The sequence below is a fragment of the Cladophialophora yegresii genome, assembly GCF_000585515.1.
Source record: "Cladophialophora yegresii CBS 114405 chromosome Unknown aczIN-supercont1.1, whole genome shotgun sequence".
NCBI classification, from domain to species: Eukaryota; Fungi; Ascomycota; class Eurotiomycetes; order Chaetothyriales; family Herpotrichiellaceae; genus Cladophialophora; species Cladophialophora yegresii.
Genome location: NW_006913045.1, coordinates 2,886,303 through 2,912,036, shown reverse-complemented (window position 1 = coordinate 2,912,036; position 25,734 = coordinate 2,886,303). Strand labels below are relative to the sequence as shown.

The following is a 25,734-nucleotide window of genomic DNA, read 5'->3' as shown; positions in this document are numbered from 1 at the left end:
TCGGAGAGAAACACTGGGGGAGAACATTGAGGGTACTCACGCCAGAAGCATGGTACAGAACACATCTGCAAGATGCGTATCAGTATCCTGCCATAGTAGCTTTTTGAGGAGCAGGGCGACAATGATGGATATCAGGCTTGACAATTTCGTCTTTGCGAACCGAAGTTGGCTTGGACATATGCTTGTCTTTTGAATGTGTCGATTCATCACAATGGAGTCAAAAAGTTCGTGAATGTATCGACATACTTGTCTTAGAAACGTGTCTGGATTGAGGTGAGGTCAGTGGTGCATACTCAGAAGGCAGGAGAACTGTTGATGAGTGTGGGACTCAGGAAATGCATGAATGGTAATTTGAGTTGTGTCTGCATCAGCGTGCTGAATAAGACTCGTCATCTAGAGTGTTCATCATTGGGAAAGGGCCAGAGCATAGTGCCATGTACTCACAGAGGCACGGAACAATGCACCGTCATACGTGAACCCGACCTCACTTGAGACGATCAGCATGATTGCAGACGAGGTTGTGGTGACAGATATCGAAGCTGATCCAATCAGTGGGCTAGGTTTTCTAGGCCTGCCTCAAGAGGGCATTTCCATCAAGACCAGCCGTGTTTGGCTGTCGGAGCCCAGTGCCATTCATCAAGTAGTGGTGATTTGACAGCGACAAGGAAACAATCGTCACCGTACCTCGTTAGATCTGGTCAACTGTTAGCGCATGATTGCTGCCGAGCTGAGCGAGTAAGATTGCGACGTGACTGGGAGAATCAGATATAGCCATTTGATATCTTCTGCGACCCGAAGGCCTCAGCCGGTAATTTCCAGCGTATATTGTTTTGATATAGATCATCATAATAAACGGAGTGTGATAGATAACGTGGAAGGAACATACCCAGCAGAGAGAACTCAGAGAGGTCGAGGGAGGAGGTGGAGTCGTCTGTTGGATATCTGTACTCAAGGTTAGTTTTAGAAGCTCAGCGACAAGACTGTAGAGCGTGTGGATGGTTCCGTAGTATCAGACTGACGTGCGTTGCGTACTGAGTTTCATGTCCCGTAAGATCAAAGACTCTAGTTTGTTACGGTATGCAGATTCATCATTGTGGGAGACAAGGACCTGTGTGGGACGAACCATTTCTGTATGTTTATCCTGCACTCTTCCATTTTCTAGCTGAGTCCCATCGCAGGTCATGCTGTCAGGCATCAGACAAGCTGGAGAAGGTCGGTGTTACTACGTGTGTCGCGTAAAATCTGTCGGTGTCAGATCAGGACGGGTCTGGCGTTCAGACAGGGCAGCCTGCGAGTTAGCATTTCCTTTGGGTCGTTTGTTACAACACATTTGCAGTGTGAAGCTCTCGCTCCCTGCTGAGTATGATGAGAGTTTGGCATCTTTGTCAGAGATTCTTCTTGGAGGAAGAGCACGAAAGGGCAGGAGGTGTTCTCGAGGTGCAGGACAACAATGAAGTCGAACAGTACCAAATTTTCTCCAACTCGGAAAATCGCGTCGAAACCAATATCACACAGAAGTGAACAAGGCAGGTTGACCGAATACGCTAGGCTTGAATAAGTCTCGCTCGGCGGGCAGGTTCTGTCCGTTGACTTATCACGTGACTTGTGTTGGACCAAGCACCATTAGCCGCCTCGCCATCATCCATTGGTTTACTACCAATGAGACTATCCGACACCATCCCGCATCTGATCTAGGTTCCTGCACACCTGCCCGCATCTATCCTGTCAGCATCCAATCTGCTCCCTTAGGTTGGCGATGATACCTCGTAGTGGACAGGCAGCCCAGACCACGAGATATTCTCCGGCCACGAGCGGCCAGGTGCTCAGCTAAGCCGGCATGGCTCTAACTTAAGCTTGGCCTGCAGCCCTGGAGCAAAGAATAGTAACAACACCTGCCACTCCCCAGTCCCCACTTCTACAATTCCTTCTGGCTATTCCATACCTTATCGCCTGGGGCATCAACTGATCCAGACACAATCTGCTTGGTTTCTGTTCTCACTGCGTGAGGCTCGGTCTGATGTTGGAATCGTAATCGCAATCACCCTGGCCGACAATGGCGGAACAACACGATGGCCACAGTGGGCATATGTGACATGAGCCGTGTGGGCGCTTAGCCTACCAATCTCCATCAGGCATTTGGGCAGGACTACCTCTTTCACAACATGTCCGTGTATGTTGACCTCGTCTATTTTGTTTCTTGTCACAGATCATAGCGAGGCTAACATCTTTTCGCCAGCCGACCATTGCCTGCGGCTGAACACGCCCAATTTGAATATCAACAGTCCCCACGGACTCCCACTGTCATCGTTCCTCTTCCTCCACCACCTCCAAGGGATGGCCGACCTCCAGCCTCTCCCCTGCGGCTTGGTCACTTTCCAGCTCGACCACCATTGAACATCAACGTTGCTTCCGTTCGTGGGCTGCCGACCCATACGCTAGGCTCGGTGCCTGCCTTGCAGGGTCCCCTCTCTCCAACGTACCTTGCGTCGCCAGTGCCGAGTCCACGAAGTGCCTTTCCAATGGCTGCAAGAGTTACAAGCAACTACAATGCTCCGTACGACCCCAGAGAATGGGTGGGAGGAAGTCAACGGGCGTCGATGGTGCTAGATGGCCGATCTTCTGGGCCACAAGCAGAAGGTACGTTGACTAATTTGTCCAAGGTAAACACCACTCATTATTGATGCAGATGGAATACCCAATCCACCTCCGCCATACTCTGCCTCGTTGGCTGCTCTTCGCGAGGCAACAAGTGCTGGCTCAACCGTCTCGCCCACCGACTCGACTTTCACTGCTGGCAACCATACGCAGTCGAACACGCCGACGAGCACAGTTGGGGTCTTGTCGCCAACGAACCAGACATCAGTGGCTGATAGCGGTCAAAATCAAACTGAACCCAATGGACAGCCGTACTTCAGCCTGCCTCCAGGGCAAGCCGGCGGTTTTGATACTCGGCCGAGCCGATTAAGTATTTCTTCACAGCACCACGGATCCCGGCCAGGTTCTGCCTTGGGCATGACCAGGCCTGTCACTGTGACTGGTCTTTTGATCAATACGGCAGCGGCGCAACGAAGCATGGCTCAACCTCCACAAATAGAGCCGAGTCACGGACCACTTCCGGCACCGCCAGCTTCGAGGAGAGCAGCTTCAGCAGGCCCTATTTCCTCCTATGACGCCAGCGTTAACAACCACGATGGATCCTCCTCACGGTCGTCCTCAAAACAGAGGAGTTGGTATCCAGGGATGCCCCTGCCAGGCCCACCGCCTGGCCCGCCTCCGTCGTCGTCGAGGTCGCAGAGTACAGGCGGGTCTCGGAATCTGGCGCAGCCACAAGCTACTGGACCTAGCGGTCGACCAAGTCATCGTATTCCATTGCGGGCTCCACTCCTCAGTCCGATGCCTCCTACGCCTGCCAATTGGAGGGACCAGTCCGCGTCGCGATCAAACTCTAGAGCACCGGTTCCATTGCACATTGAAACTACCAACCTTGATCCGCCAGGGTCTCTTCCTGCAGGGCTGAGTAGAAGCGCTGCTCTTCGAGTCTCCTCGGCCAAGGGCCTGCTCGAACGCCGAAAGCAGCGTCGGAGTTTGCATGAAGGTCAAGTAGCAGATTTGAGTGCTTTGACTATTGATACCGACCCGTGGTTTGATGGTATGAGCCCGGCAGCCGCCAGTCCCGAACACTCGCCCACACTCGGACCCCTCGGTACTGGTCGAGCCACCCCAGAGACTGCGCGACGTGGCTTGCGCACGAATAGCAGGTCTCGATCTGGTTATCGAGGTTATGACAACGCACCCACGCCCATAGATTCGCCATACCCTCCAGGCTTGTCGAGAAGGAGTAGCCACACGCCACTTGTGCCATCGAAAGCATTGCCAACACCCCCATTGAGCCAGAAAAACCCTGCATCTGCCCACAGTGTCCGGCCGTCGACTGCCTCTTCGGTCTCAGAACCTGGTCGTGGTGAATATGATGCGTTCATGCAGGACACATCTAGAAGGCATCACGAATTTCTGCTTCAAGAGTGCCAAGCAAACAGCGAGCTCGAAAGACTGGAGATCTTTATGCAGTACGTCATCGAAGAGTCGAACATTCGACGGGAACGATGCCCAGGCCCATTCGTTGATGGTACTTTCAATGCGGACGAGGCCAGACAGCGTCTATTCCGGGATAGCACCAATAGGCGACCTGCCACGAGACAGTCGCCTATGCATGCGACTAGAATCGACCCCCCTCAACGATCAGACACGCTTTGGTCTAAGGAGTATCACCCCGATCTCTCTCCGATCGCGAGCATGAGTAACGATGAGTTGAGCTCTCGTGGAAGGACCGCAAGTCGGTGGTGGCAATCACAAACAGGTTCCGAAGCTGATGGTGCGCCTACCAAATTGAAAAGGTCCAAAAGAGAATCGAAATACATGGGCCTGTCAACGCTTTCATTGCATGAAGTGCTGTCCGAGGCCGCAACGCCAACAAACCTCGATGCGGTATATAGTTCAGCAGAGGGCTATCCGCCGGAAAAGTCCGACCCGCAGCATTTTGGTGTCTACGACGATGGTGAGCCGATACCGAGACCTGATGATACGCCAGCGAATCCCTCGACACCAATGGGTTTCGATTTTTCAAGATTCATTACCTTGCCGCCACCGTACCCGAGGCACTACCCCGCAGTGAACAACAACCATCCCAAGTTGTCCGTATACCGAAATCTTGTCCGACTGTTGAGTGACCTGAGTGAGTTGAAAGACAGGAGGTCGAGACACAACCTAAGCGTGGAAGCCCTCCGCACGGAACACAAGCGGAAAATCTCTGACAGACAGAAAAACTTCAAGGCCAATATCTCAGCGCAGATATACGATGGTAGCATTACCTACACCGAAGCAGCAGAAGCCGAACAAGTTCTCCGGTTGCAGGAGAATGAATCCGAGAAGACGTGCCTGAAGGCAGAGTTCGACACATTGCAAGATGTGGTGATTAATCCAATGCATGAGATGCTGAACGACCGAGTCGCCCAGCTGACGACGCACATCAATGGATTGACAGAACAACTCGTGGCTGAAACAAGCGCTCAGAATCTTGATAGACCACAACAGGAAGGCGACGCAGTACCCGAGATCCTGGAATATTTGACACAGCTCAAGTGGTTGTTCGAGACTCGAGAGACCATCTACAAAGACATCTTTGACCTTCTCACCGAGCGGAATGACAAATACAAAGCCATTGTGCTGCTTCCCTATCATCAAAACAGCAATTTGGACAAGATTCGCGATACCGAAAGCTTCTTCGCGCGTGATAACCTCCAGCGGCGCAAAGAATTCTTCGACGAAGCATTGGTCCGCTATCAAAAGTTTTCGGAACTCGTTGCAAAAAGTGTTGGTGGAGAAGTAGAACTTCAATCGTCAGCCTTCTGGGACATTGCTCCCGGACTCTTGGACGTGGTCCAAAGAATACCGGATGACCTGGACGATTTAGGACCGATCGCCATCCCGGATGCCGAGTACGTGGAGAACCCAGCGTACCGCGATTTCCCGCAGCAATATCTATACAGTCTGCTCGACCACGCGGAAAAATCGACTTATCAGTTCATCGAGTCGCAGACGAATCTCCACTGTCTGGTGCATGAGGTGAAGGTCGGCCTCCTCGCAGCTAGATGCCGCGCTGTCGAAGCGGGCAGGGCACGCGCTGAACTCGACGGCCCAGTGTCCGGGGACAACCCCGAGGACATGCGACGCGATCAAGAGACGGCAGCAACTGCGGAACTGAAGCAGCAAGTGGCGATGATTGAGGAGCAATGGCTTGAAGCACTAGGCAGTGCGCTTCAAGGCAAGAAAGCGCAGGTCAGGAGATATCTGGAAAACATTGGTGGTTGGGACGAATCTATACAAGAATAAATACCTGCCGCACTGCGTTCAAGCGATTTGGTTAGAGCTATGCTGGCATGATACCATTTGGGTATAGTACTATCTCAAGGATACGATTAATGATGGAACGACATGGATAATGACACTGGCGTATTTGCGCTTCCCTTGGAAACCCTCTTATGCTCATATTATCAGGGAACTGTTGGGAGTATGCGCACCGGGAATCGAAGCGGCTGCATAGGCAAGCCTTGTTACCGCCCCTGCACTGACGGTGGTGGGCATGCGAGCACAGCAACGTAGTCACATGTGGTAGATGCCCCCCTCCTCGCTTGTTCCCAGCGCTGCTCGTATTATGTACACACTTGATCAAGTACTGACCATAGCGCACATTGTGCAACATGGCTCATACCGAAAAGTCCGTAAACGAAAAGCATTCCGTTGACAGTGAGCGAACCGCCGCTGCCGTTGAAGATGCACGACCTCGCAAAGGGTCCTTCGTGGACGTTGATGAGGACAAACTGAGTGCTGCGTTCGAGAACCCGCTGAGCGGCATCCCCAAGGAGCAACTCCTTGAGGAGGTCGAGGCCTTCTGTCGGCGACAACAACCTTGCAGAGCATATCGATGCCTTCCGCCGCGGTGCCCCGGTGGCTCAGAACCCTCGTGAAACGGAAGGCATCCTCGAGTTGACGCCAGAGGACCGAGAAGTCCTCAAGAGAGAACAAACTCATCGGTGGCATCAGCCGAAGACGCTGTACTGGCTCGTAGTCATATGCTCACTAGCAGCAGCCGGACAAGGGATGGACGAAACCGTCAACAATGGTGCGCAAGCATTGTACCTAAAGCAATTGAATATCCCCACGGACCGCTTTCCGCCGGGCATGGTAGACAACCTGACTGGGCTTGTTGTGGGCGCTCGATACTGTAAGTTATGTTCTTCCAGCAGCAACCTTGCTCTTCGGGTAGACAGCTGACTCGTCCTAATGTGCTGTGCAATCCTGGGTTGCTGGCTGACGGAGCCGTGCAACAAGGTCTTTGCTCGCCGCGGCACCATTTTCATCTCTTGCTTCATTGCCGCTATTGCCTCTATCTGGAGGGCGCGCCAAACTCATGGGTCAACTTGTTCTTGGCTCGATTCGTGTTGGGTGAGTCCTTGAGGCTCCAAAGGGGTCGCCGCCTGAGATTCACCGATATGCAGGCAGCAAGAGACACTTACTACACCTACATCGGCGTCGAACTGGAACGCAAGGCTCACAAGGGCAAGAACCTGTTCAGGCAATTCGTCGAGCTCTTTACCGTACCGCGAAACCGCCGAGCAACCTGGGCCTCTTGGATCACGATGTTCGGCTCAACAATGGTACGGGCTCAGCGTGATGGCCTACTACTCGACCACTATCTTCATCGAGTCGGGTTATTCGACGACATCGGCCTTGCTCGCATCCATGGGCACCGGCATCCTCAACTGGGTCTTTGCGCTTCCGGCAGTCTTCACCATTGATCGATGGGGACGACGAAATCTCTTCTTGTTCACATTCCCCTTCTTGGCCATTTTATTGCTGTGGACGGGCTTCAGCTTTTGGTTCGATAATACAAAGGCAAGGGTCGGCATGGTTACCACTGGAATGTATCTTTTTGAGGTGTGTGGAAATCGGGTTTCCTCTCATCCGTCTTACTCATATTGTTCTCCCAGGTCTTCTACTCGCCTGGTGAAGGCCCTGTGCCTTTCACGTACTCGGCTGAGGCGTAGGTGCTTCCCACTCGGAGACGACGGCTGCGTTCGAAGCGACTGTTGAAACCGAAAACTGACATGGCTCGCAGATTTCCGGTGCACGTTCGTGATGTGGGCATGTCATTCGCTATCGCGACCACATGGTGCTTCAACTTCATCCTCAGTTTCACCTGGCCGCATCTTCTGACGGCCTTCAAGCCTCAAGGTGCCTTTGCTTGGTATGGCTCGTGGTGTATCATCTTGTGGTGTTTGATTCTTCTGTTTGTGCCCGAGACCCAGGTAGGTTCGAGCCTTGCGTTGATGTTCAGTGCGCGATGTTAACGTACTTCACAGGCCCTGACTCTCGAAGAACTCGATCAAGTCTTCAGCGTCAGCACCCGCAAGCACAGGAGCTACCAGATGAAGAACGCCGTGTGGCATTTCCGAGTGTTGGGTGTTGAGACAGAAATTAGAGCCACTGCCGCCGTTTTATCGTCGAGCCGAGAAGTTGAACGAGGCGTGATTGATGAGATCGTGGTGATCCTTTCAGTGTACCTCGCCGCTAGCAAAATCTTTGTGATACCCCCTGGGCTAAAGATTCTAGCCCTAGATACTGCGCGACACTCTCCGAAACCACCCGACGGCCGTAGCTCGGGTCAATGGTGCACCGAACATGGTGCGGAAATTGTTTGGTTGTTGGGCCTTTCGCCTTTGCTCTTTGTGAATTCTGTTTGCGGTAAATGCACATGGGCTGCAGCGCTTGTGCCTTGTGATAAAGGTCGAAGGAGACACGGTCGTGCGGCGGTAATTCTTATCTCTCTCGCGTTCCAGACGCAATCACGTGACTGGCCTTCGGGATGAGCCGGGCGAATCTTTCCTCGGCTTGCATCAGCTCGACTGCGGTACTCCGTAGTTGCCCCTCCATTCGCCCTGCCTCTCCCCTCCACTCATCTCCCATCAAATGCTTCCCATCCACCATCGCAAATGGCCAGCAGTCGGAGGCGGGAGTGGGTGGCTTCTCCGCAGTCGACGAGCCTGCATCATCTCCCGAACGTCCAGACTCGGACACCAGTGATGTTGACAATGATGCGCTTCCCCCTCTGCCACGAGCACCCGAGATGGGGCTGGTCGGAATTGATTGTCATGAACGTCGCCTTATTAAAAGAATAGCTTCTCCTGCTAGAGCCCTACGTCTTGGATTTTTGTCTGTGCTTGTTTCGTCTCCATCTCGATTTGTCTACAGCTCATTCTCCAACCAGTCTTGTCTGCATCCATACCGTCACTGCTTCCCTTCCACCGAATTCTCATATACATCGCGTGCCCTCGACGTCACCCTTACCAGCTCGACCTTGTCGCCTCTGATCTCCTATAACGAGCAATATGGCAACCAACGGGGATAGTAATGGCCATACTACTGGCACCGGCACCGAGAAGATCAACACAGACATCATCACCCTTACCAGACACTTGACGGAAGAGCAAAACAAACACAAGGAAGCAACAGGTGACTTCACGTGCGACCGGACCAGAATTTACCTGACCACAGGAACTTTGCAGCTGACTATCACGCAGATTACTATGTCACGCTCTCCAGTTTTCCTTTAAATCCATCGCCTACTACATTCGACGAGCCACGTTGATCAACCTCACTGGACTGGCCGGCTCGTCAAATACAACCGGCGATGACCAGAAGAAACTTGACGTGATTGGCAATGACCTCTTCGTGGCAGCCATGCGGGGCTCAGGAAAGTGCAGAGCACTTGTGTCAGAGGAAGAGGAGGAGGTCATATACTTTGACGACAGTCCTAATGCGCGATATGTTGTTGCCTGTGATCCAATCGACGGGTCAAGCAATTTGGACGCCGGTGTCAGTGTGGGCACCATTTTCGGCATCATGAAGTTGCCAGACAGCGTTGTTGGGAAGAAGCCCAGCCCCGACGACCTGCTGATGCCGGGCACGGAGCTGCTCGCTGCTGGGTGAGATCAGAAGACCACGACCCTGGTGCACACTGCAAGCGGCTAACAGCAGCAGATTTACCATGTACGGTGCCTCGGCTCAACTGGTCATCACCATGAAAGGTGGCACAGTCAATGGCTTCACACTGGTAAGTGAATCCTTGGAGAAGCCCAATCAGTCCTGACGGCTATGCGCGTACAGGATAATGCTCTCGGCGAGTTCATCCTCACCCATCCGAACATGCGCATCCCCAAGAAACGCGCCATCTACTCGGTTAACGAGGGCAACTCGCTCTACTGGACCGACAAGACGAAAGCCTACTTCGAATCGCTGAAATACCCGGCCAAGGAAGGCGGCAAGCCCTACTCGGCTCGATACATCGGGTCCATGGTTGCCGACGCCTACCGCACGCTCCTGTATGGCGGTATCTTCGCGTACCCGGCCGACAAGAAATCCCCCAAGGGCAAGCTGAGGATCCTGTACGAGTGTGCTCCCATGGCCATGGTCATGGAGAATGCAGGTGGTATGGCGGTGGACAGCAACATGACGCGGATGATGGAGGTCAAGCCGGAGCATATCCACGATCGGAGTGGCATATTCATGGGGAGCAAAGAGGAGATGGAAAAGGTTGTTGATGCGCACAAGTAAGTTGGAGACCAGTGGTGTAGGTCGAAACATTCCGGTGGCACCGAGGTAGGGGCGAGAATTGGACATACACGCGCGTGTTATAAGAACGACTAAGCAATTGACTCGGAGATGATGTCGGTTCTCACTTCTGAACTTGCCGATACTGTATGTACCCACCATTTGGCGTACGCCACGGCGTTAATTGGATGTTGATATGACGGACCTACCAAGTCACATCAAGTCACATCAAATCACCTGTCGTCTATTTCCTACGTCGGTCTATCTAACGTCCATGCTCAACGAAAGGGTGATGGTGATGGTAATGCTGTTGGTGTCGGCGTACCTATCATTGAAGAATACCGTAGTACAAGAATACGGAGTAAGTACCACGTACGCCGCTTAGAATATTCAGCTCAGCCGTCCAAACCCGAGGAACCGGCCCTCCATGCGATGTGATGGCTCCCTCGCGCCCCTTCAACACTGGGTACTTATTTGCCCGCCAACATCGCCTTGAACTCCTCCACCGCGCCGAGCACTTCATCAGCCACCCCGTCTTCGTTACCAACATCATCGTTCACGCTATTCCCGTTCCCATTCCCACTGCCTCTGGCTCTCCCGAACCGCCCATACCGCAAGTCACTCAGTCCGCCGACCGTGCCTTCGCAGATCCTGCGCAGGTCGGCAATCTCGGCTTCTAGATCCGCGATCTCGACTCCGAGATCTTGCGTCGCTTTGTCCATCGCGAGCAGGAGCGATGAGCCGTCATGGTACAGGCCGTGCTTGGACGGGCCCGGGCCTGTTGCTTGAAGTAGCGTGTTCGAGAGGGGGACTCCGTCGTGCAGGGCCGTGTCGGTCTGGATGTGGGTGTGGGTGTTGACGTCGAGGTGGGGTGTTTCGGCCCCGTCGTCGTCTGACGTGTACGAGTACGTGTCGTCGTGGTCGTGATCGGGATTGTGCTCGGTTTCTGGACCTCGCTTGCGCTTCCGTCTTCGGTTCCGATCCTTTTTTTGTTGTTGTTGTTGCTGCCGCTGGCGCTGCTGTTTGAAATTCTCTTCCCGGCGGACCTGTCTGGCTAGTTGGGCCGTGAGGGATACGCTCTTGTTGCATTCTCTTTCGATGCGGCGGCGGATGTCGTCGACGGTGACGGCCCGTTGGAACTCCAGGTCGCGGTAGAGGCGCTTCAGCTCGGTGGCGCGGGATGGCTGGTGTTTTGGCAGCAGGGCCAGGAAGGACGTGTATGGTACGATTGTGGGCAGGGGGGAGGGGTGCAGGAGGTAGGATTGGAGGATTTGGGATTCGGTGGGATGGGCCGTTGTCGGCGTTTGTGTCGGTGGCATTTTGAAGTCAGATCCAGGTTGAGGTTGTTGATCGAGTGTCAACTGAGTTGGGCCAGGCGATTGTGTTTGTGGGGGGGGGGGGGGGGGGGGGGGGAGATAGGGGGGACGCTTGTCGATGATGAGGTTGTAGGTCGAAATTGGAGCACTTATTTTCGTCGAGACTCCGTCTCCGAGTTTGGGTTCAAGGCACTGAAATCGGAGCTCTCTCTCCTGAATAATGTCCACTGGTGGGAGACCTGCTATGTTCCACTTGCTGACGGTCGTGTCGTGCTTGCGCTGCTTTGCTATCCTGATGATGGAAGGTATCTGTGACCCTCCTAACGTTCACCTCGCTCAGTCGTCCGCGTCGACGTCGACCCCGACCGAATCAGGTAATGGATTTGCCCTTTTTGGCGTCTGATCCGCTTGCTGCTCGTGTCGCTGCAGCGACAGTGCGAGTCCCTGACGATGACAAGCCTTGTCCTTGTACGCTGCTAATGAGGCCGTGCCTTGTTTCCGGAGAGCCAGGATGCGTTTTGTCCACTCTCTTCTGCTGGCAGGGGTATGACAGGAGTATCAGAAGCGGACGCCGCTTTTGCCAGCTGATTCTCCGTCGTCAATTGTTTGGTAAAGTTGGTGTAGAGGAAAGTCTGAGGACGTAAGCGGAATGTTCGGATTGATCTTAAAGTGCTGTTTGAACTTGTGCTCTCCAAGATGGTCGGTTGGCCGTTCACGTCGAGACGGACGACCTGGGTGATTAGGTCTCACAAGCTCTTCGAATTCCTCTCTCGTCAAGGGATTTTGCAACGGCTTGTACTCAAGTTCGGCTAGCACACCAGGGTCCCATGGAGTAACAATGGAGAATGCGTCGCTGTAGGTTTCTTTGTGGCTCTGTTGACGCTGAAGATCTCCCTATAATCGTTCACGTCGCTGTCGGCACACTTGATGGTCAGATCCCAGGAGGTTTTCTAATTCCAAGATGGTCAGAAACCGCCAGTTCGGTTCCTCAATTTGTTCGGGCTGGGCCTGGTGAAGTAGTGGTGTAGCGGCCACAGCTGGACTAATGTCTGCGGTTGCTTTTGTGGGAGAAGACGTCCGATGAGCAGGTCGGCTGATGTTTGGGTTCTGTAGAGATGAGGTTGGACGTTCTGGAGAGGGAACCATCAATGAGGGTGGTGCTGAGGATTCAGTGCCTCTGAGGTGCTTGTCCACAGAGATGCCGTCTTTAGAGCGAGATGTCGTGGCGTTCTGTCCCGGCATTATGGCAAATCCATCGCTGAACCAGTGATTGCTAGACACTCATACTGGCTGCGACATGCTTTTACTTGTCGTGCCTGTTTATTGTCGTCTGTTCATCGCCCTCGCCGGGGAAACTCCGGCAAATGGACGCGTTCTGGCCCGCCAATGAGCGTCGATCTTGGCTCGTTCTCTCACTTCGTCTCCTTCTCAGCCTTCGACTCTTCCACTCATCCACGACTGACTATCTTTCTTCTTGTACCTGCAGCCCTCTTCTCACAGTATCCCCAAACTCAACCCGTCTCGAATCGGATCGCCTCATGTCGTGAATCTCAGATCAAAGACTGTCTCCGCAATATCATGGCCCCACAGTCCGGTGAGAGCAAATCGACTTACCAGAACAACGAGAAGGTGCTTTGCTTTCATGGTGAATTTCTGTACGAAGCAAAGATCCAAGACTTGAGACGAACAGAACCCAAAGACCCCAAGTCTCCTTTTGAGTACAAGATCCACTACAAAGGGTGGAAGAACACGTGAGTCTCAGTCCTTCCGCTGTCGCTGTTGCATTGTCTTGCCTGCGAGTCCATGTCCTTTTCTGCCCTCCCCTCACTCACGATATTCCCGTCTTCCTCAAATCAGGGCCAATGATGTACCGACTGTGACCGCCCTCAGAAACACGCAGTTCGAAGTTGAGATTCACTTCTTGTCTTCGTACTTTTGACTGCCGCCGGCTGCGCGTCAAATGATTCGCCTTCACCTCGGCCCTATTGATGCTCAGTTGTCCACAAGCTAACCTTTTCTTCTCCAGTTGGGACGACTGGGTCTCATTCGAACGCTTGCGGAAGTGGACGGACGAGAACCGTGAACTAGCAGCCCAACTCCGTCGAGAACACACTCAAGCGCAAAAGGCCGTATCCAAGACTACCTCGAAGTCTCGTCGCGGTCAAGGTTCGGAGATCGGTTCTGGAAGAGGTTCAGAGGAGAGAACATCATCAGTCCCTGCTGGCGGTGGTAGAGGATCAAAGCGTGTTCGTGATAACGATATCGAAAAGGTTAGTGGTGATTCCCGTCCCACAAGTGCACTTTGTCGAGTTTGCCCCGTGATCAAATCTGCCCTGGAATGATGCCCCTATCGGACGACACGCGTGATCCTGCTTCTCTCGTCAGTCCGGATTCCTTGCAGAACGCTCTTGGCCTCAATTTGGATATCGGACACCAAGGACCCATCAATACCCCTGTCTCTAGCACTATTACCGACAACATGGATCCGGACAAAGAGTCAGAGGAAGCCGAAGAAGAGTATGATAACATGGACACCGTCGCACAAGAGCCAGATGACCCAGCTGGCCTGCGACAGTTTGTGTACCAGCCCCGCAGAGCCGCAATCAAAGCTGGTATGGCAATTGAGAGATCCAGAAAATTGATGCCCCTTGTCGCGAGCCGCTCACCTGTCAAAACGAGGAAAAGAAAAGCACCAGAAAGAGATGACTCCCTCAAGAGTGAAAAGCCTTCTGTCTCGGCACTACGCACCACCAAGGCGCCAAGTAGCCTGTCAGTTAGCGCAGTCTCCCCAGAACATTCGCCCAAGGCCAAGAAGCCCAAAGTGGTTGCACGAAAGGGAATTGCAGTCCGAGTAAACAAATCTCGCCGTATAGCAAGTCCTCAAGCTGCCCGCGCCCCGCTAGCACGTCGCTCCGTGTCGAAAAGTCGTCTTCGCCGCCCCGCCGCACCGTCTGAGTCCGATGGCTCTTCTTCTCCCACAAACACCGAAGATGACGAAACGGTCAAGCCAGAGTCTAGCGATCCGGAAAATGAAAGCAGCGGAGACGAAGGTGTCCCTCTTCTTCAGAACAACTCTCGAAGATCTTGTGTGGCCAGCTCTGCTGGAAAGCCCATTCCTAAGGCAAAGCTGGAGTTCTCTGGCAGCGAATATGGCGATAGTGCGGATAGCGAAATGACACCTGTCGAGAATGACCGAAAAGTATCTGCCAGGTCCAGTGCCAGAATCACCCTTCAGTCCCAGGCGGAAATTTCTGAAAATGGCGTGAAGACTGCCTCAGCCAAAGTCGCCGGTCGCGTTACAAGATCTGCCGCTGCGGCCTCAACCGGTCCTGCTATCAGAAAGACTCGCAGCGCCGCTCACGCAAAGTCACCTGCAAAGCCGATCAAGCGTCCTTCTTCTGGCACAATTGACTCTCTTCCCGGACAGTCTCATGCTGCAGATGGGCCAGATTCCGCTGGTTACACCTCTCCAATTGACCAGAGCGACTCTCAGGCGACAGAGACAGACGTTGAAGAGTCTGTGGAAGGCGCACCAGACTATGCTGAGCTAGAGGTCGATCCACCCGGGTCTGGCACACCCTTTGACGCTCTGAAATGGCCTCACCTCCTTCTTAAGAAAGTTAATCGTAGCGGCACATGCTTCCCAGAAGGCTGGGGAGATGAGGAAATCAGATTGATACCGGATGCAGTCTTCGAGGACATTCGCATAGATCTTCTTGCCCTTTTGAGATATGACCTCTTGCTCTACCGCCCCTGGACACTTCTGAAGAAGCTTCCCGACTCTTCACCTTTCTGGACCACGTGGCAGAAACACGAGGGATGCAAAATCATCCATTCGTTCATGGTCAAAGTCGAAACCGAACGAGCCAAAGAGGGTGCGAATACTTTGCTCAAACTTGCCCGTGTTTCCACCGAGCTTGCGCCTTCTAATCCCAGTATTGGGAGTGAACAGAAATACATTCGCACGACAAGTGTCCACAGCAGACAACAGGATCTCGCCGGTCTGGGTGCTAGTAATCTGCCATTGCCTCTTCGCGCCAGAATTCCACCGAAGCCAGAACTTACCACGCTGGACCATTTGGCGCTCGCAGGTGAGGTTGTTGGTTCTGGAACAGCTCATTATGTCCTCGGCAATCCAGGCAACCTTTCCAGGACCACTCAGGGCAACGGAGTCAAGACTGAACCAGCATCTATCTCTACTCCAAACACGCAGGATGGCCCGCTGCCCATGCGACCACGTTCCAATTAGCCTGATTCTTTCCCCCATTCACTGGACGTCGAATCCATGTGCCAGGATTGAATGTCCTTGCCCAAGAATTGAAACCCTTATTATCTTGACGTCGAACACGGAATAACCCATGCTTACTTGGTCATGTACGAACAGGAAGATGCATTTTATTCGCGCCCGTCGATCCGCATAAATGTTCCCGACCACCTGAAGAACCTCCTTGTCGACGACTGGGAGAATGTCACAAAGTCACTGCTTCTCGTCCCTCTTCCCAGTCAAGCGCCTGCGAACTTCATCATTGACGAGTATTTCAACGAAGAGAAGATTAACCGACGCCTCGGGTCTGCTGAGGCAGACATCTTGGAGGAATTTTGTGCGGGATTGAAAATGTACTTTGAGAAGGCGGTGGGAAAGATCTTGCTTTATCGCTTTGAGCGAAGCCAGCTGGCAGAGGTATATCATCTATCTGTTTCATTGCAACAGCACCATCTAACGGTTGCTCTTTTGACAACAGGTCCGCAAGCTCTGGGAATCCGGCAAGTACAAGGACTGGGAGGGCAAAGGTCCAGGTGACTGCTATGGCGCCGAACACCTTACTCGCATGATTGTCAATCTCCCTGAAATGATTGTAAGTCCTCCCTCTCTATTCACCATGTTCTCGGACTTTTTGCCAGGCTCTCACCATCGCGTTGTGTAAAAGCTAATGCCTTACGCAGGCCCAGACAAATATGGACGCTGAAGCTGTATCCCGCCTGAAAACCGAGTTGAGCAAATTCTCCACCTGGCTGTCCCGCAATAGCTCCAAGTTCTTCTGCGCCAAATACGAGAAACCGAGTGCCGAGTATGTTGAGAATGCCCGTTAGGAACGGATGCAAGATAAAAACAAAGATGCTCAGAAGAAGGAATCTCCGAAGAAAACTTCCCCGAAAAAAGACGCCCAGAAGGACACTCAAGTGCAGGCAGAAAGACCTGTCACTCGCGCTATGGGCCGAGGTGGAAAGGCGCAGTAGCTGTGAAGTGAATGGGCACAAGATGACGTGAAGTGATGCTTGATGCTTGGAGCGGAGGTGCATTGGGAAGCGGCGTTGCTGGCGAGCCTCGCTTGGAAATGGGATCGAGGATGGACTCAATTGGCAACTTGGTACCTCGACATCCAGAGAGTCATGCCCCCACTGGCCAGTTGGCGCTGAGCATCAATGATAATACACAATGCAAGGGCATGTCTCAACACCGCTTTCTTCAAGTTCCTTCTTGTGCGCAACAAAGCCGGCAATTAATAGGCTTGGGCGGCTGGTTGCAAGACAAGTTAACGAGTAGAAGAGGCCGCCTCCTTCACTGTTGCGTGTGATACTGTCTCTATTTGCACCTGCACATGGAATAGCGACGACTGGGACAAACATACACCTTTCTGGTGTCTGTGCGAGCATTATTGTACGTGAGAGCACAGTCAAAAGGCGAGACATTCGTCGTCTATACACAGTACGTCCATGGGCGCTTGATTTTACCCACCTCCATCGGCGCTACGGCTTGGCAGAGCACTAACAAGAGTGTGCTCTGTCTGCATATGGTACGCCGTAGTCAGTACTGTGTACTGTTTCCTCCGTACCGCAGTCGCAAACCCCACAGGCCGACTTGTGCTAGACGTTTCCATGCACGCACCCGTCAGTCCTCAGATATTTAGCTACAATGTCCATCTGATATACGCTCGCTATCCAAGCACTGCAGGTTGACCGCAGAGCAACCAGTTCAGCTAGTGTTGGCGATCCTTTTCATGCCTTGCGACGGCACCAGATTCTGATACACATTGGCTTGTCTTTTTCACGCATAGGTACGTGAAATTGCGCCATTCTGTTTTGTTTACAATGATGAGACACCAGCTGGCACCAGTCTGAGAAGACTTGTACTCTTTACATGCGGATCAGCATCATGGCAATTAGCCTACAGTCTGAATATTTCACTTGTCATACTCGTTTTCCATCAAGTTTCCTAGCCGAACTCAACACTGACTCGAGCCGAGATAGATATTTCCTGAAACCTCCTGAGTGCGGCTCCCGAACTTGCCTTCCGTTATGCTCCACAATCCAAACAACTGGCATTGGGTCACCAAAGATGCCGGCCCTTGGTCGAAAGACTACCTGGACACTCAGGTCAGACAAGTCTCGGCAGAAGAAAATGGAGTGTCGGCGAAGATCACAAAACTCATCTCAATGGACGGCGACGTCGAAGTGAGCCAGCGGAAAGGGAAAGTTATATCGATCTTCGATGTTTCGCTGCAGCTCGAGTATGAAGGTACGAGCACGCCGGTGGCATGATGCATGGACAAGAGAGGGCTCATACTTATGCAGGGAAGACCGACGATGGCACCGACGTCAGCGGCAGCATCAAAGTCCCCGAATGCGCATATGACACAGAGGCTGATGACTATGTGGTATGTGCTCGTCGCTCGACGGCGCAAGGCGTAGTTGTGAGTACTAACAACATCGTTGCAGTTCGATATAGACATCTATTCGGAAAAGAAGGAGAAACAGCCTGTCAAAGATCTAGTCCGTTCAAAACTAGTTCCGCAACTGAGAACAGTTTTCTCCAAGTTCGGACCAGCGTTGATCGAAGAGCACGGGAAAGATTTACAACACGCACCCGGCTCGAATCCGTCGAGCGGCTTTGCAACACCAACGTGGCACCCTGAGAAGGAACGCAAACCCTTGTCGCCTGCTCCCACCACCTCGACGTCGGGCAAATCATCCGTCAACACCACCACAGTCACCGCCACAGATGAATTCCGCACCACGGCAGACGAACTGTATCAGACCTTCACCGACCCACAGCGACTGGCAGCTTTCACACGCGCACCTCCTCGAGTATTCGAAGGCGCCAAGCCTGGAGGGAAGTTCGCCATCTTCGACGGCAATGTCTCCGGAGAGTTTGTTGAACTTAATCCACCTAAGAAGCTGGTTCAGACATGGCGATTAGCTCAATGGCCAGAAGGACATATGAGCACTCAGGAGATCGTCTTTGACCAGAACGATGTCGACCGAGTGACCAACATGCGGGTGACGTGGACTGGCGTGCCTGTTGGACAGGAAGAGGTGGTGCAGAGAAACTGGGAAGGCTACTATGTCCGCAGCATCAAGCAGACGTTCGGGTAAGTTTTACGTCCCGATAAAGGTTGTGTACGTCCAGTTGACACGGAAACAGCTTTGGCACCATTCTTTAGGTTGGCTCCTGGCAGGCTTTTTGTCAGCATTTGCACAAGCAAGGCGACTGGAGTGATCAACTGGCAAGCAATGCAATTCCAGGGTACTTGAGCTTCTAGAGGTCTTGGTGAGTTCTTGGGAATTGGCGAAGCCAAGAAGACGACGTGCCCACGCAAGGATAAGGACTGGACGATGGAACGATATCCATGAAGAAGTAAGAAATTTACACTTTTAAACACTTCCTCTCCGCTCTCTCGCTACCACGGTTCACAAACACCACAAGGTTCTCTGCAGCATATTGACCCTCGGAGCAAGGATCGTGGCTGCAGGGATTTGGCTTGTCGAATTCCAGCACCATTACAGCTTGTCTCGCGGTCATACGTCATTATCCTGCCAGCTTTTCGGCTCCCCATTAAATCGGCCTGCACCGCCACACCTCGACATCCGATTGCCTTGCTCTTGAGTTTAAATGTGATCGACTACTTCTCGCTTATCTACGTCTTCTATCTCGCCTATTCCGCTTCGTTGCCGCTGGGAATGGTGTGTGCTGACTTAACCTGACTAAAGCCGGCCTCAGCTGCCCCGAGTTTGATGAGCCTGACTCTCGTCCAGCCCTCGCGCCACAAAATCTCGCTAGTCTCCAGGTAGTTCAGACAGTTGGCAGTCGAGATGTCAGAGCGAAAAGCCTCTCAGCCGGCCGTCGAGGGCCAAAAGAACAAAGATGAGACGGACCTCAACACCATTCTGAACGAGAGCCAGCGCGCCGACCTGACTTTACTCGTTGCCAATGCGACCGAGTCAATGCGAAAATTAATCATCGACAACTTCGACGCAATGGCTGGTCTGGACAAGAAGCTTCTTCGGGCCGGAATGACCGAGGATGAAAAGCTAATGGCGGCGGACCCTGCGAACGCCGACGTTGGCGCCTATGACCGAGAGCGCAAACTCAAGGCGGACATGGAAAAGGACCTTACGACACTAAAAATGAAGAATCTGAAGAAGAACTCTCTCAAGGCCTTCGACGACTGGCGCGAACAGGTCATCTTACGGGTCGGACAAGTCGTGAACTCGGAAAGGACTGCTCAAGAGCAGATGCAGAAGGGTGCAAGGGCCGATAAAGCGAAGCCGCAAGCCCCGAATACCACCGGCAAGGTGATGGAAGCTGGCAACCGCACCATCAATCTCAAGTTCAAGGATTTGTTCCCGCCGACGAGGACTCCCTTGACCAAGATGGCCATGAGCGAGCGGACACTGATTCTCCATTCACTACTTTTGCTGCTCTTGTCGCTGGAACACTACAACGCATACTCTCGCGTCCTTTTGCTCAACCTAACTTCATCGTTGAAATTGCCACTGAAGACCTTCGAGCAAGATGAGTATGCTACAGCCAAAGGACTCCTCGAAGCGGCAAAGGAAATGTCGGCAGACGACGAGATAAAGAGAAAGGTCAAGGAGAACGAGGAGACGAGGAAAAGAAGGGTCCGGTATGCCACCGTCGCGGGAGCTGCCATTCTTGGTGTCACCGGCGGCATGGCCGCACCTCTTGTGGCTGCAGGTGTCGGTTCTGTAATGGGTGGATTGGGCTTGGGCGCAACATCTGCAGCCGCCTATCTTGGGTCTGTGGCTGGGAGCTCGGTTCTTGTTGGAAGTCTGTTCGGCGCGTATGGTGGCAGGATGACAGGCCAGATGATGGACTCGTATGCTCGTGAGGTTGAGGACTTTCAGTTCCTCCCGATCCACGGCAGCAGCGGCAAGAAGACGAGTGAAGACCAAGACCAAGGCGCCCAGGAAGCCAGCGAACACGACCACAAGCTTCGCGTCACGATTGGCATTTCTGGCTGGCTGACCGAGAAAGAAGAAGTTGTCAAGCCATGGCGGTCTCTTGGGACAGGCGCCGAGATTTTCGCCCTCAAATACGAGCTTGAAGCGTTGTTGAACTTGGGCAATGCCATGAACGGGATGGTGCAGTCGGCCGCATGGAGCTACGCTCAGAAGGAAATCATTGCACAGACCATTTTTGCCGATCTTGCAGCAGCGATGTGGCCAATGGCGCTGATGAAAGTGGCTAGGGTCGTCGACAATCCCTTCAGCGTCGCTAAAAGTCGAGCCGACAAAGCCGGCGAGGTCTTGGCCGACGCCCTGATCAACCGCGCCCAAGGGGAACGACCAGTCACACTAATCGGATATTCCCTAGGAGCCCGGGTCATCTACACCTGCCTGATGAGTCTGGCAAAACGTAAGGAATTCGGTCTCGTCGAAAATGCAGTCTTGATCGGCGCTCCGACACCAAGCGATACGAGCGACTGGAGAGTCCTTCGAAGTGCGGTGGCGGGTAGACTTGTCAACGTCTATTCGGTCAATGACTATGTCCTCGGGTTCATGTACCGCACGTCCGCAATTCAATATGGTGTTGCCGGCTTACAAAAGGTCGAAGGTTTGGCATCGGTGGAGAACTTCGACGTGTCCGAAGATGTGAGCAGCCATCAGCGCTACCGCTATCTCATTGGCGCGATCCTGAAGAAGATCGGGTTCGAGGATATCGATATGGCTGCCATCGAGCGTGAACAGGAAGAACTGGCGAAGATGGAGGAAGAAGAGAAGAAGCAATCTCTTGCGGCTCAAAGAAAGTGGCTTCTGAGACGCGAATCGAATGGCGGCAAGGTAGACGAGGCTGCCGAAGGAGAAGCCGAAGCTGACGAACTGGAAAAGAAGATCCAGGAGCAGACCAAGAAGAGCCTGGTGACGAGAGCGATCGAGTACTTCTACATGCCGAGCGGGCCGAGTGGAAAGGACGCTCAGAAGGTCGCCGGCAACCTCGCAAAGGCTGCTCGGGACCCTACCGAGGCTGGCGACGTGGCGGGTCAAACGGCCAAAGACGTTCAAACGTCAACGGAGAGCTATGCGACCTATATCTACAAACATTTACCTAGCATGCCATATGTTAACCGCACGACGGCGACTGACCCAGGGCAGAAATCCGTGCCGCTCGAATCGGCCAAGACGACCCAAGCGCAGCAAGCAACAGAGGGGGAAACGAGCCAAACGCAGCAGGCTACAGAGGGGCTAACGGGCCAAGCGCAGCAGGCTACAGAGGGGGTAACGAGCCAAGCGCAAAGCTACGCCCAGCAAGCCTCGCAGTACTTACCGTCCCTACCAAGCATGCCATTACTGTCGAGTCCCGGTAAAGGTAAAAAGGAAGCCAAATCGCGGCCGGTAGAATCAGCTACAAAAAAGCCTACGGAATCCGCGTCAAAAGGAGCAGATAGAGCCACCTCCGCCGCCAAAACCACGGCAGGGACCGTCTCTGACGTGGTCACACCGACTGTCGAGAATACTCTAAACCCGACCGAGAATCCCGCCGTCAAATCCACAAAACGCACAGCCAAACAGGCACCAATAATCCATCAAGCCAAAGATCGTACGCCTGCTCCAGTGAAGGAGAAGACAGAAGAAGTCTCCAACGCTACAGGCACGACTGTACAGAACGCGGCACAGACGGCACAGAATGCCACAAATACGGTGACGAACAACGCAGGCGAGTCCGGAAAAGTGGTAACCAGTGGTCCTCAGAATGCCGGCCAGACTGTCGCCGAGGGAGCCCAAACCACGGCCAAGACAGGCCAGGGCTATACCTCGCGAGCGGCATCCTATCTGCCCAGCATGTCGAGCTTGGGCTTTGGAGGCGGCGGCGGAACGAAGAAACCGAAACCGGAACCGAAACCTGAACTGAAACCTGGACCACCAAAACTGCAGAAACGACCCTCGGAAGCAAAGAAAGATGTCCCCGACGATGCAGCGAAGAGCGCGCCACCGAAACTCGAGAAAAAGCCCTCAGCGAAGCTCGATCGTCGCCCTTCCGGTATAGAGTCTCCTGCACCCAACCTGGAACGAGTTCCATCAGGACTAAAGTCCCCTCCTCCGAAACTCGACCGCCTCCCTTCTTCCGGCGTAAAGTCACCGCCGCCAAAACTCGATCGCGCCTCATCTGGTTCTGGGGCAAAATCCCCGCCACAAAAACCCGGTCGCGCAATGTCTGGTTCTGGGGTGAAATCCCCTCCTACATCTGTCCCGACACCAAACCTGGTAGAGCGAATAAGCAGCGCGAGCGAGAGTGGGATCAAATCGCCGCCGCCGCCGCCGCCAAAGTTAGGGCCCAGGAGGGCGTCAAGCCAGCAGCAGGCGCATACTCCCCAACCACCCACGCCGGCGGCGATTGGTGAGAGGTTAGCTAGTATACCGTCTGGGAGCACTGGAGGTGGAAGCGCCGCGAAGGAGGCCGGGAATGCTGGTGCCGCGGCCGCTGGCACGGCGAGTCAAGCGGTCGGCGCTGTATCGAGCGCGGGCAAGCGCGCGGGGAATAACATCACTGGTTCTGGATCTGGATCAGGGCCAGGAAAAGGGACAGGCACGGGGACGGGGAAAGGGACAGCAAGTGATGGCGCGTCCAAGCAAAGTGGTGGTCCCACATCGGCGCAACGACAAGGTGAAAGCTCGGCACCCTCGCTGCCTGGAGCTGGAGTCGGAGTCGGAGTCCCGAAAGGGGTCGCGAGCTCGGCGGCCAACGTGGCCGGCAGGGCTGGAGAGACGGGGATTAACGCGGCAAAGGCTGGAGGGGGATACCTCGCTGGCGTGGGCAAGTCCGTTGGATTGGGTCGATGAAGGCAGTGACGATATATATAATCGGAAAAGTCTGACATCGTGATTGTCATGTCTATGTGACGTGACTTTGGGTACTCTTGTGTGTATATAGACGATATATGCTACGAACAAGGCTGTGGCATACAGAGCTGCTATTACCGATTGGATATGCAATGCGATAGTGTGTTGTTGCTGTCACTGTCAGTGTTGGTGGGCCACAGGAAACAAGATTGAAAAAGGGATTCATAGTTCTGTCGAAACCTCCCGATCACTTTTGATGGTAGCCTGACTCGCTGTCATAGGCCACAACTATAATACAGTACCATACAATCACTACATGCATCCATCCCAGGTGCCAGGACCGAGGTGATATGCGTCTCTGCCCGCCTACCTTGACTCTCGGCCACGACGTTCGCCTTCGGGTAATGATAGTCAATCAGGCAGAGCTTCTCCTTTTCTGCCGTCCGCTACTCATCTCCGACGAGAATGTCCAGCTTGCCCCTGACAGACTTGACGCTGACGCTATTCCGGTCGCTGTCTCCCTGTCGGCCCACAAGACCTCCGACGACCTTTTCAACTGCAAGATCCTTGCCTGCAAGTTTGATGTCGCCCAAGACACCTCTCGCATCAATCGTGCCCTGGAAGTTGGACGGGTATGTGATCAATTGGTCGCCGTTGATGGATGTGTGCGATGATTCGAGCAGACGCTCGGCGGCGATAGAGTTGACGTACACACGTGAGTCTCCGGCCGCAATCTTCGTCGACAAGCTGGCGCGGGGGTCGGAGTGTTTGAAGTCAACGCCGATGTAGATACCGCCCGAGCCCACGTCCACGGTGGTGGAGTTGTAGACGGAGAACGTGCCTTTCAGGTGCCCGTTGCCGAGGTGGATTTTTGTGGCGCCCTGGTTGCCGGATGAGATGTCAGGAATGTCGAGGGTGACGTTGCCGTGAGCGACATCAATGTTGGTCTCGTAGGTAGCGTGGATAAGGGAGCCTTTCAGCGCGCCATTGCCAATAGAGATCGTCGTTGTGTTGGTGTGTACAGGCCCGGGTTTGACGAATCCTTGGCCGATGCGGACCTTGAACGTGTCGATCTCGAGGGACTCGGGAAGACCACTGAAGTCGACCATGTGACGAGGAACATCGACCTGGAACTCTGGCATTACGAACTTGCCAATGATGTTAGAGGGGATCTGGATCCTGGCGGAGGAGTAGGTCTCCATTTTGCCCGTGGTAGGTGTGTCCACGGTGAGGTAGCCATTCTTTTCCTCGACTGTGACTTGGCCATCCTTGTCCTTCTTGCTGGTCTTGATGTCCAAGTCGATGACGACTTTGTCCGATAGTTTGGAGGTCTCAAAAACGACTTTGCCAAAGGCTTGGGTTCCACGGACGGAGAAGCCAGACGCAACGGCGGGCTCGAATTCAAAGTGAGTAGTACCTTGAAAGGGCTTCCAGTCCCCAATTGGTGGAAATGGGTGCTGGTGACCACCGTCATCGAGAGGACGGTAGTCGGAAGACTTGTGCGCTCCCAGCCCGTGGCAGCCGCGGGGGAAGGCGTCGAAGCCGAGATGGAGGAGTCTCAGAACGAGCAGGACGCTGATGACGGCAAAGCCACCTTTGAACAAGCGGCAGGCCAGGCTGCTGCGTGTTGCTGGAGGCGTACGGGTAGACGTCGCTGGCGCCGGGAGCACCTCGACGACAGGCACCTTTTCGGCCAGATATCCATTGGTTGGGGTCGACATTCTGACTGTACGGTAGCTTGTGGATGTCCTGTGGTGGAGTTAGACTGGGAGGTAGAACGATGATGAGAGAGGAACCAAGGTAATTATCTTTTATTAGTAGGGAGGAAACTGGCATGCATTGGATGCTGCCTGCCAGGCACTACGAACGCGAGTTTTGTTTCACGATGAGGTCACGGTGACTCTTTGTCACTGGCGGAGTGAAAGTACCGGCGTTTGGCACTTGGCCTGAGTTGCCCACCTCCTGCTTGGTCCAACCTGTGGCGCCGTCGGCTCCACGTGAGGCGGGTGCCATGGGGCTTGTAACTCTGCATCACCTCCCGTTGGCTCAATGTATGCTCAAAAGCGGGACGGCGGAAACTCAAGTACTGTGTATGGGCAAATCGATTCCCATCTGCGGACTCCTAATACGGGTACCCCGCCACACTCGCCCGCTCCACGGAGACTTAATT

At 53.7% G+C, this 25,734-nt stretch overlaps 9 protein-coding genes across 9 annotated transcripts; 7 read left to right on the top strand and 2 right to left on the bottom strand.

Annotated features, from left to right (window-relative positions):
* Positions 1-3,978: 3,978 nt before the first annotated feature.
* A1O7_01036 (uncharacterized protein) lies at positions 3,979-5,889 on the top strand (the record flags this gene model as incomplete). Its single annotated transcript, XM_007755075.1, has 1 exon — positions 3,979-5,889. One exon carries the CDS (start codon positions 3,979-3,981, stop codon positions 5,887-5,889), a length of 1,911 nt encoding a protein of 636 aa, XP_007753265.1.
* A 368-nt stretch (positions 5,890-6,257) lies between these two features.
* A1O7_01035 (uncharacterized protein) lies at positions 6,258-8,215 on the top strand (the record flags this gene model as incomplete). The annotated part of the gene is made up of 7 exons (XM_007755074.1): positions 6,258-6,437; positions 6,514-6,781; positions 7,133-7,494; positions 7,548-7,600; positions 7,676-7,865; positions 7,920-8,116; positions 8,176-8,215. The coding sequence occupies 7 exons, from the start codon at positions 6,258-6,260 to the stop codon at positions 8,213-8,215; spliced, it is 1,290 nt and encodes a 429-aa protein (XP_007753264.1).
* A 730-nt stretch (positions 8,216-8,945) lies between these two features.
* A1O7_01034 (fructose-1,6-bisphosphatase) lies at positions 8,946-10,170 on the top strand (the record flags this gene model as incomplete). The annotated part of the gene is made up of 4 exons (XM_007755073.1): positions 8,946-9,079; positions 9,138-9,542; positions 9,598-9,670; positions 9,724-10,170. 4 exons carry the CDS (start codon positions 8,946-8,948, stop codon positions 10,168-10,170), a joined length of 1,059 nt encoding a protein of 352 aa, XP_007753263.1.
* A 467-nt stretch (positions 10,171-10,637) lies between these two features.
* On the bottom strand, positions 10,638-11,486 carry A1O7_01033 (uncharacterized protein; the record flags this gene model as incomplete). The annotated part of the gene is made up of 1 exon (XM_007755072.1): positions 10,638-11,486. One exon carries the CDS (start codon positions 11,484-11,486, stop codon positions 10,638-10,640), a length of 849 nt encoding a protein of 282 aa, XP_007753262.1.
* Positions 11,487-13,061: 1,575 nt separating this feature from the next.
* On the top strand, positions 13,062-15,732 carry A1O7_01032 (uncharacterized protein; the record flags this gene model as incomplete). Its single annotated transcript, XM_007755071.1, has 3 exons — positions 13,062-13,234; positions 13,510-13,753; positions 13,885-15,732. The coding sequence occupies 3 exons, from the start codon at positions 13,062-13,064 to the stop codon at positions 15,730-15,732; spliced, it is 2,265 nt and encodes a 754-aa protein (XP_007753261.1).
* Positions 15,733-15,855: 123 nt separating this feature from the next.
* On the top strand, positions 15,856-16,574 carry A1O7_01031 (mortality factor 4-like protein 1; the record flags this gene model as incomplete). Its single annotated transcript, XM_007755070.1, has 3 exons — positions 15,856-16,164; positions 16,226-16,339; positions 16,428-16,574. The coding sequence occupies 3 exons, from the start codon at positions 15,856-15,858 to the stop codon at positions 16,572-16,574; spliced, it is 570 nt and encodes a 189-aa protein (XP_007753260.1).
* A 1,206-nt stretch (positions 16,575-17,780) lies between these two features.
* A1O7_01030 (uncharacterized protein) lies at positions 17,781-18,857 on the top strand (the record flags this gene model as incomplete). The annotated part of the gene is made up of 3 exons (XM_007755069.1): positions 17,781-18,000; positions 18,057-18,139; positions 18,201-18,857. 3 exons carry the CDS (start codon positions 17,781-17,783, stop codon positions 18,855-18,857), a joined length of 960 nt encoding a protein of 319 aa, XP_007753259.1.
* A 717-nt stretch (positions 18,858-19,574) lies between these two features.
* On the top strand, positions 19,575-23,564 carry A1O7_01029 (uncharacterized protein; the record flags this gene model as incomplete). Its single annotated transcript, XM_007755068.1, has 1 exon — positions 19,575-23,564. One exon carries the CDS (start codon positions 19,575-19,577, stop codon positions 23,562-23,564), a length of 3,990 nt encoding a protein of 1,329 aa, XP_007753258.1.
* Positions 23,565-24,010: 446 nt separating this feature from the next.
* On the bottom strand, positions 24,011-25,285 carry A1O7_01028 (uncharacterized protein; the record flags this gene model as incomplete). Its single annotated transcript, XM_007755067.1, has 1 exon — positions 24,011-25,285. The coding sequence occupies one exon, from the start codon at positions 25,283-25,285 to the stop codon at positions 24,011-24,013; it is 1,275 nt and encodes a 424-aa protein (XP_007753257.1).
* Positions 25,286-25,734: the final 449 nt, after the last annotated feature.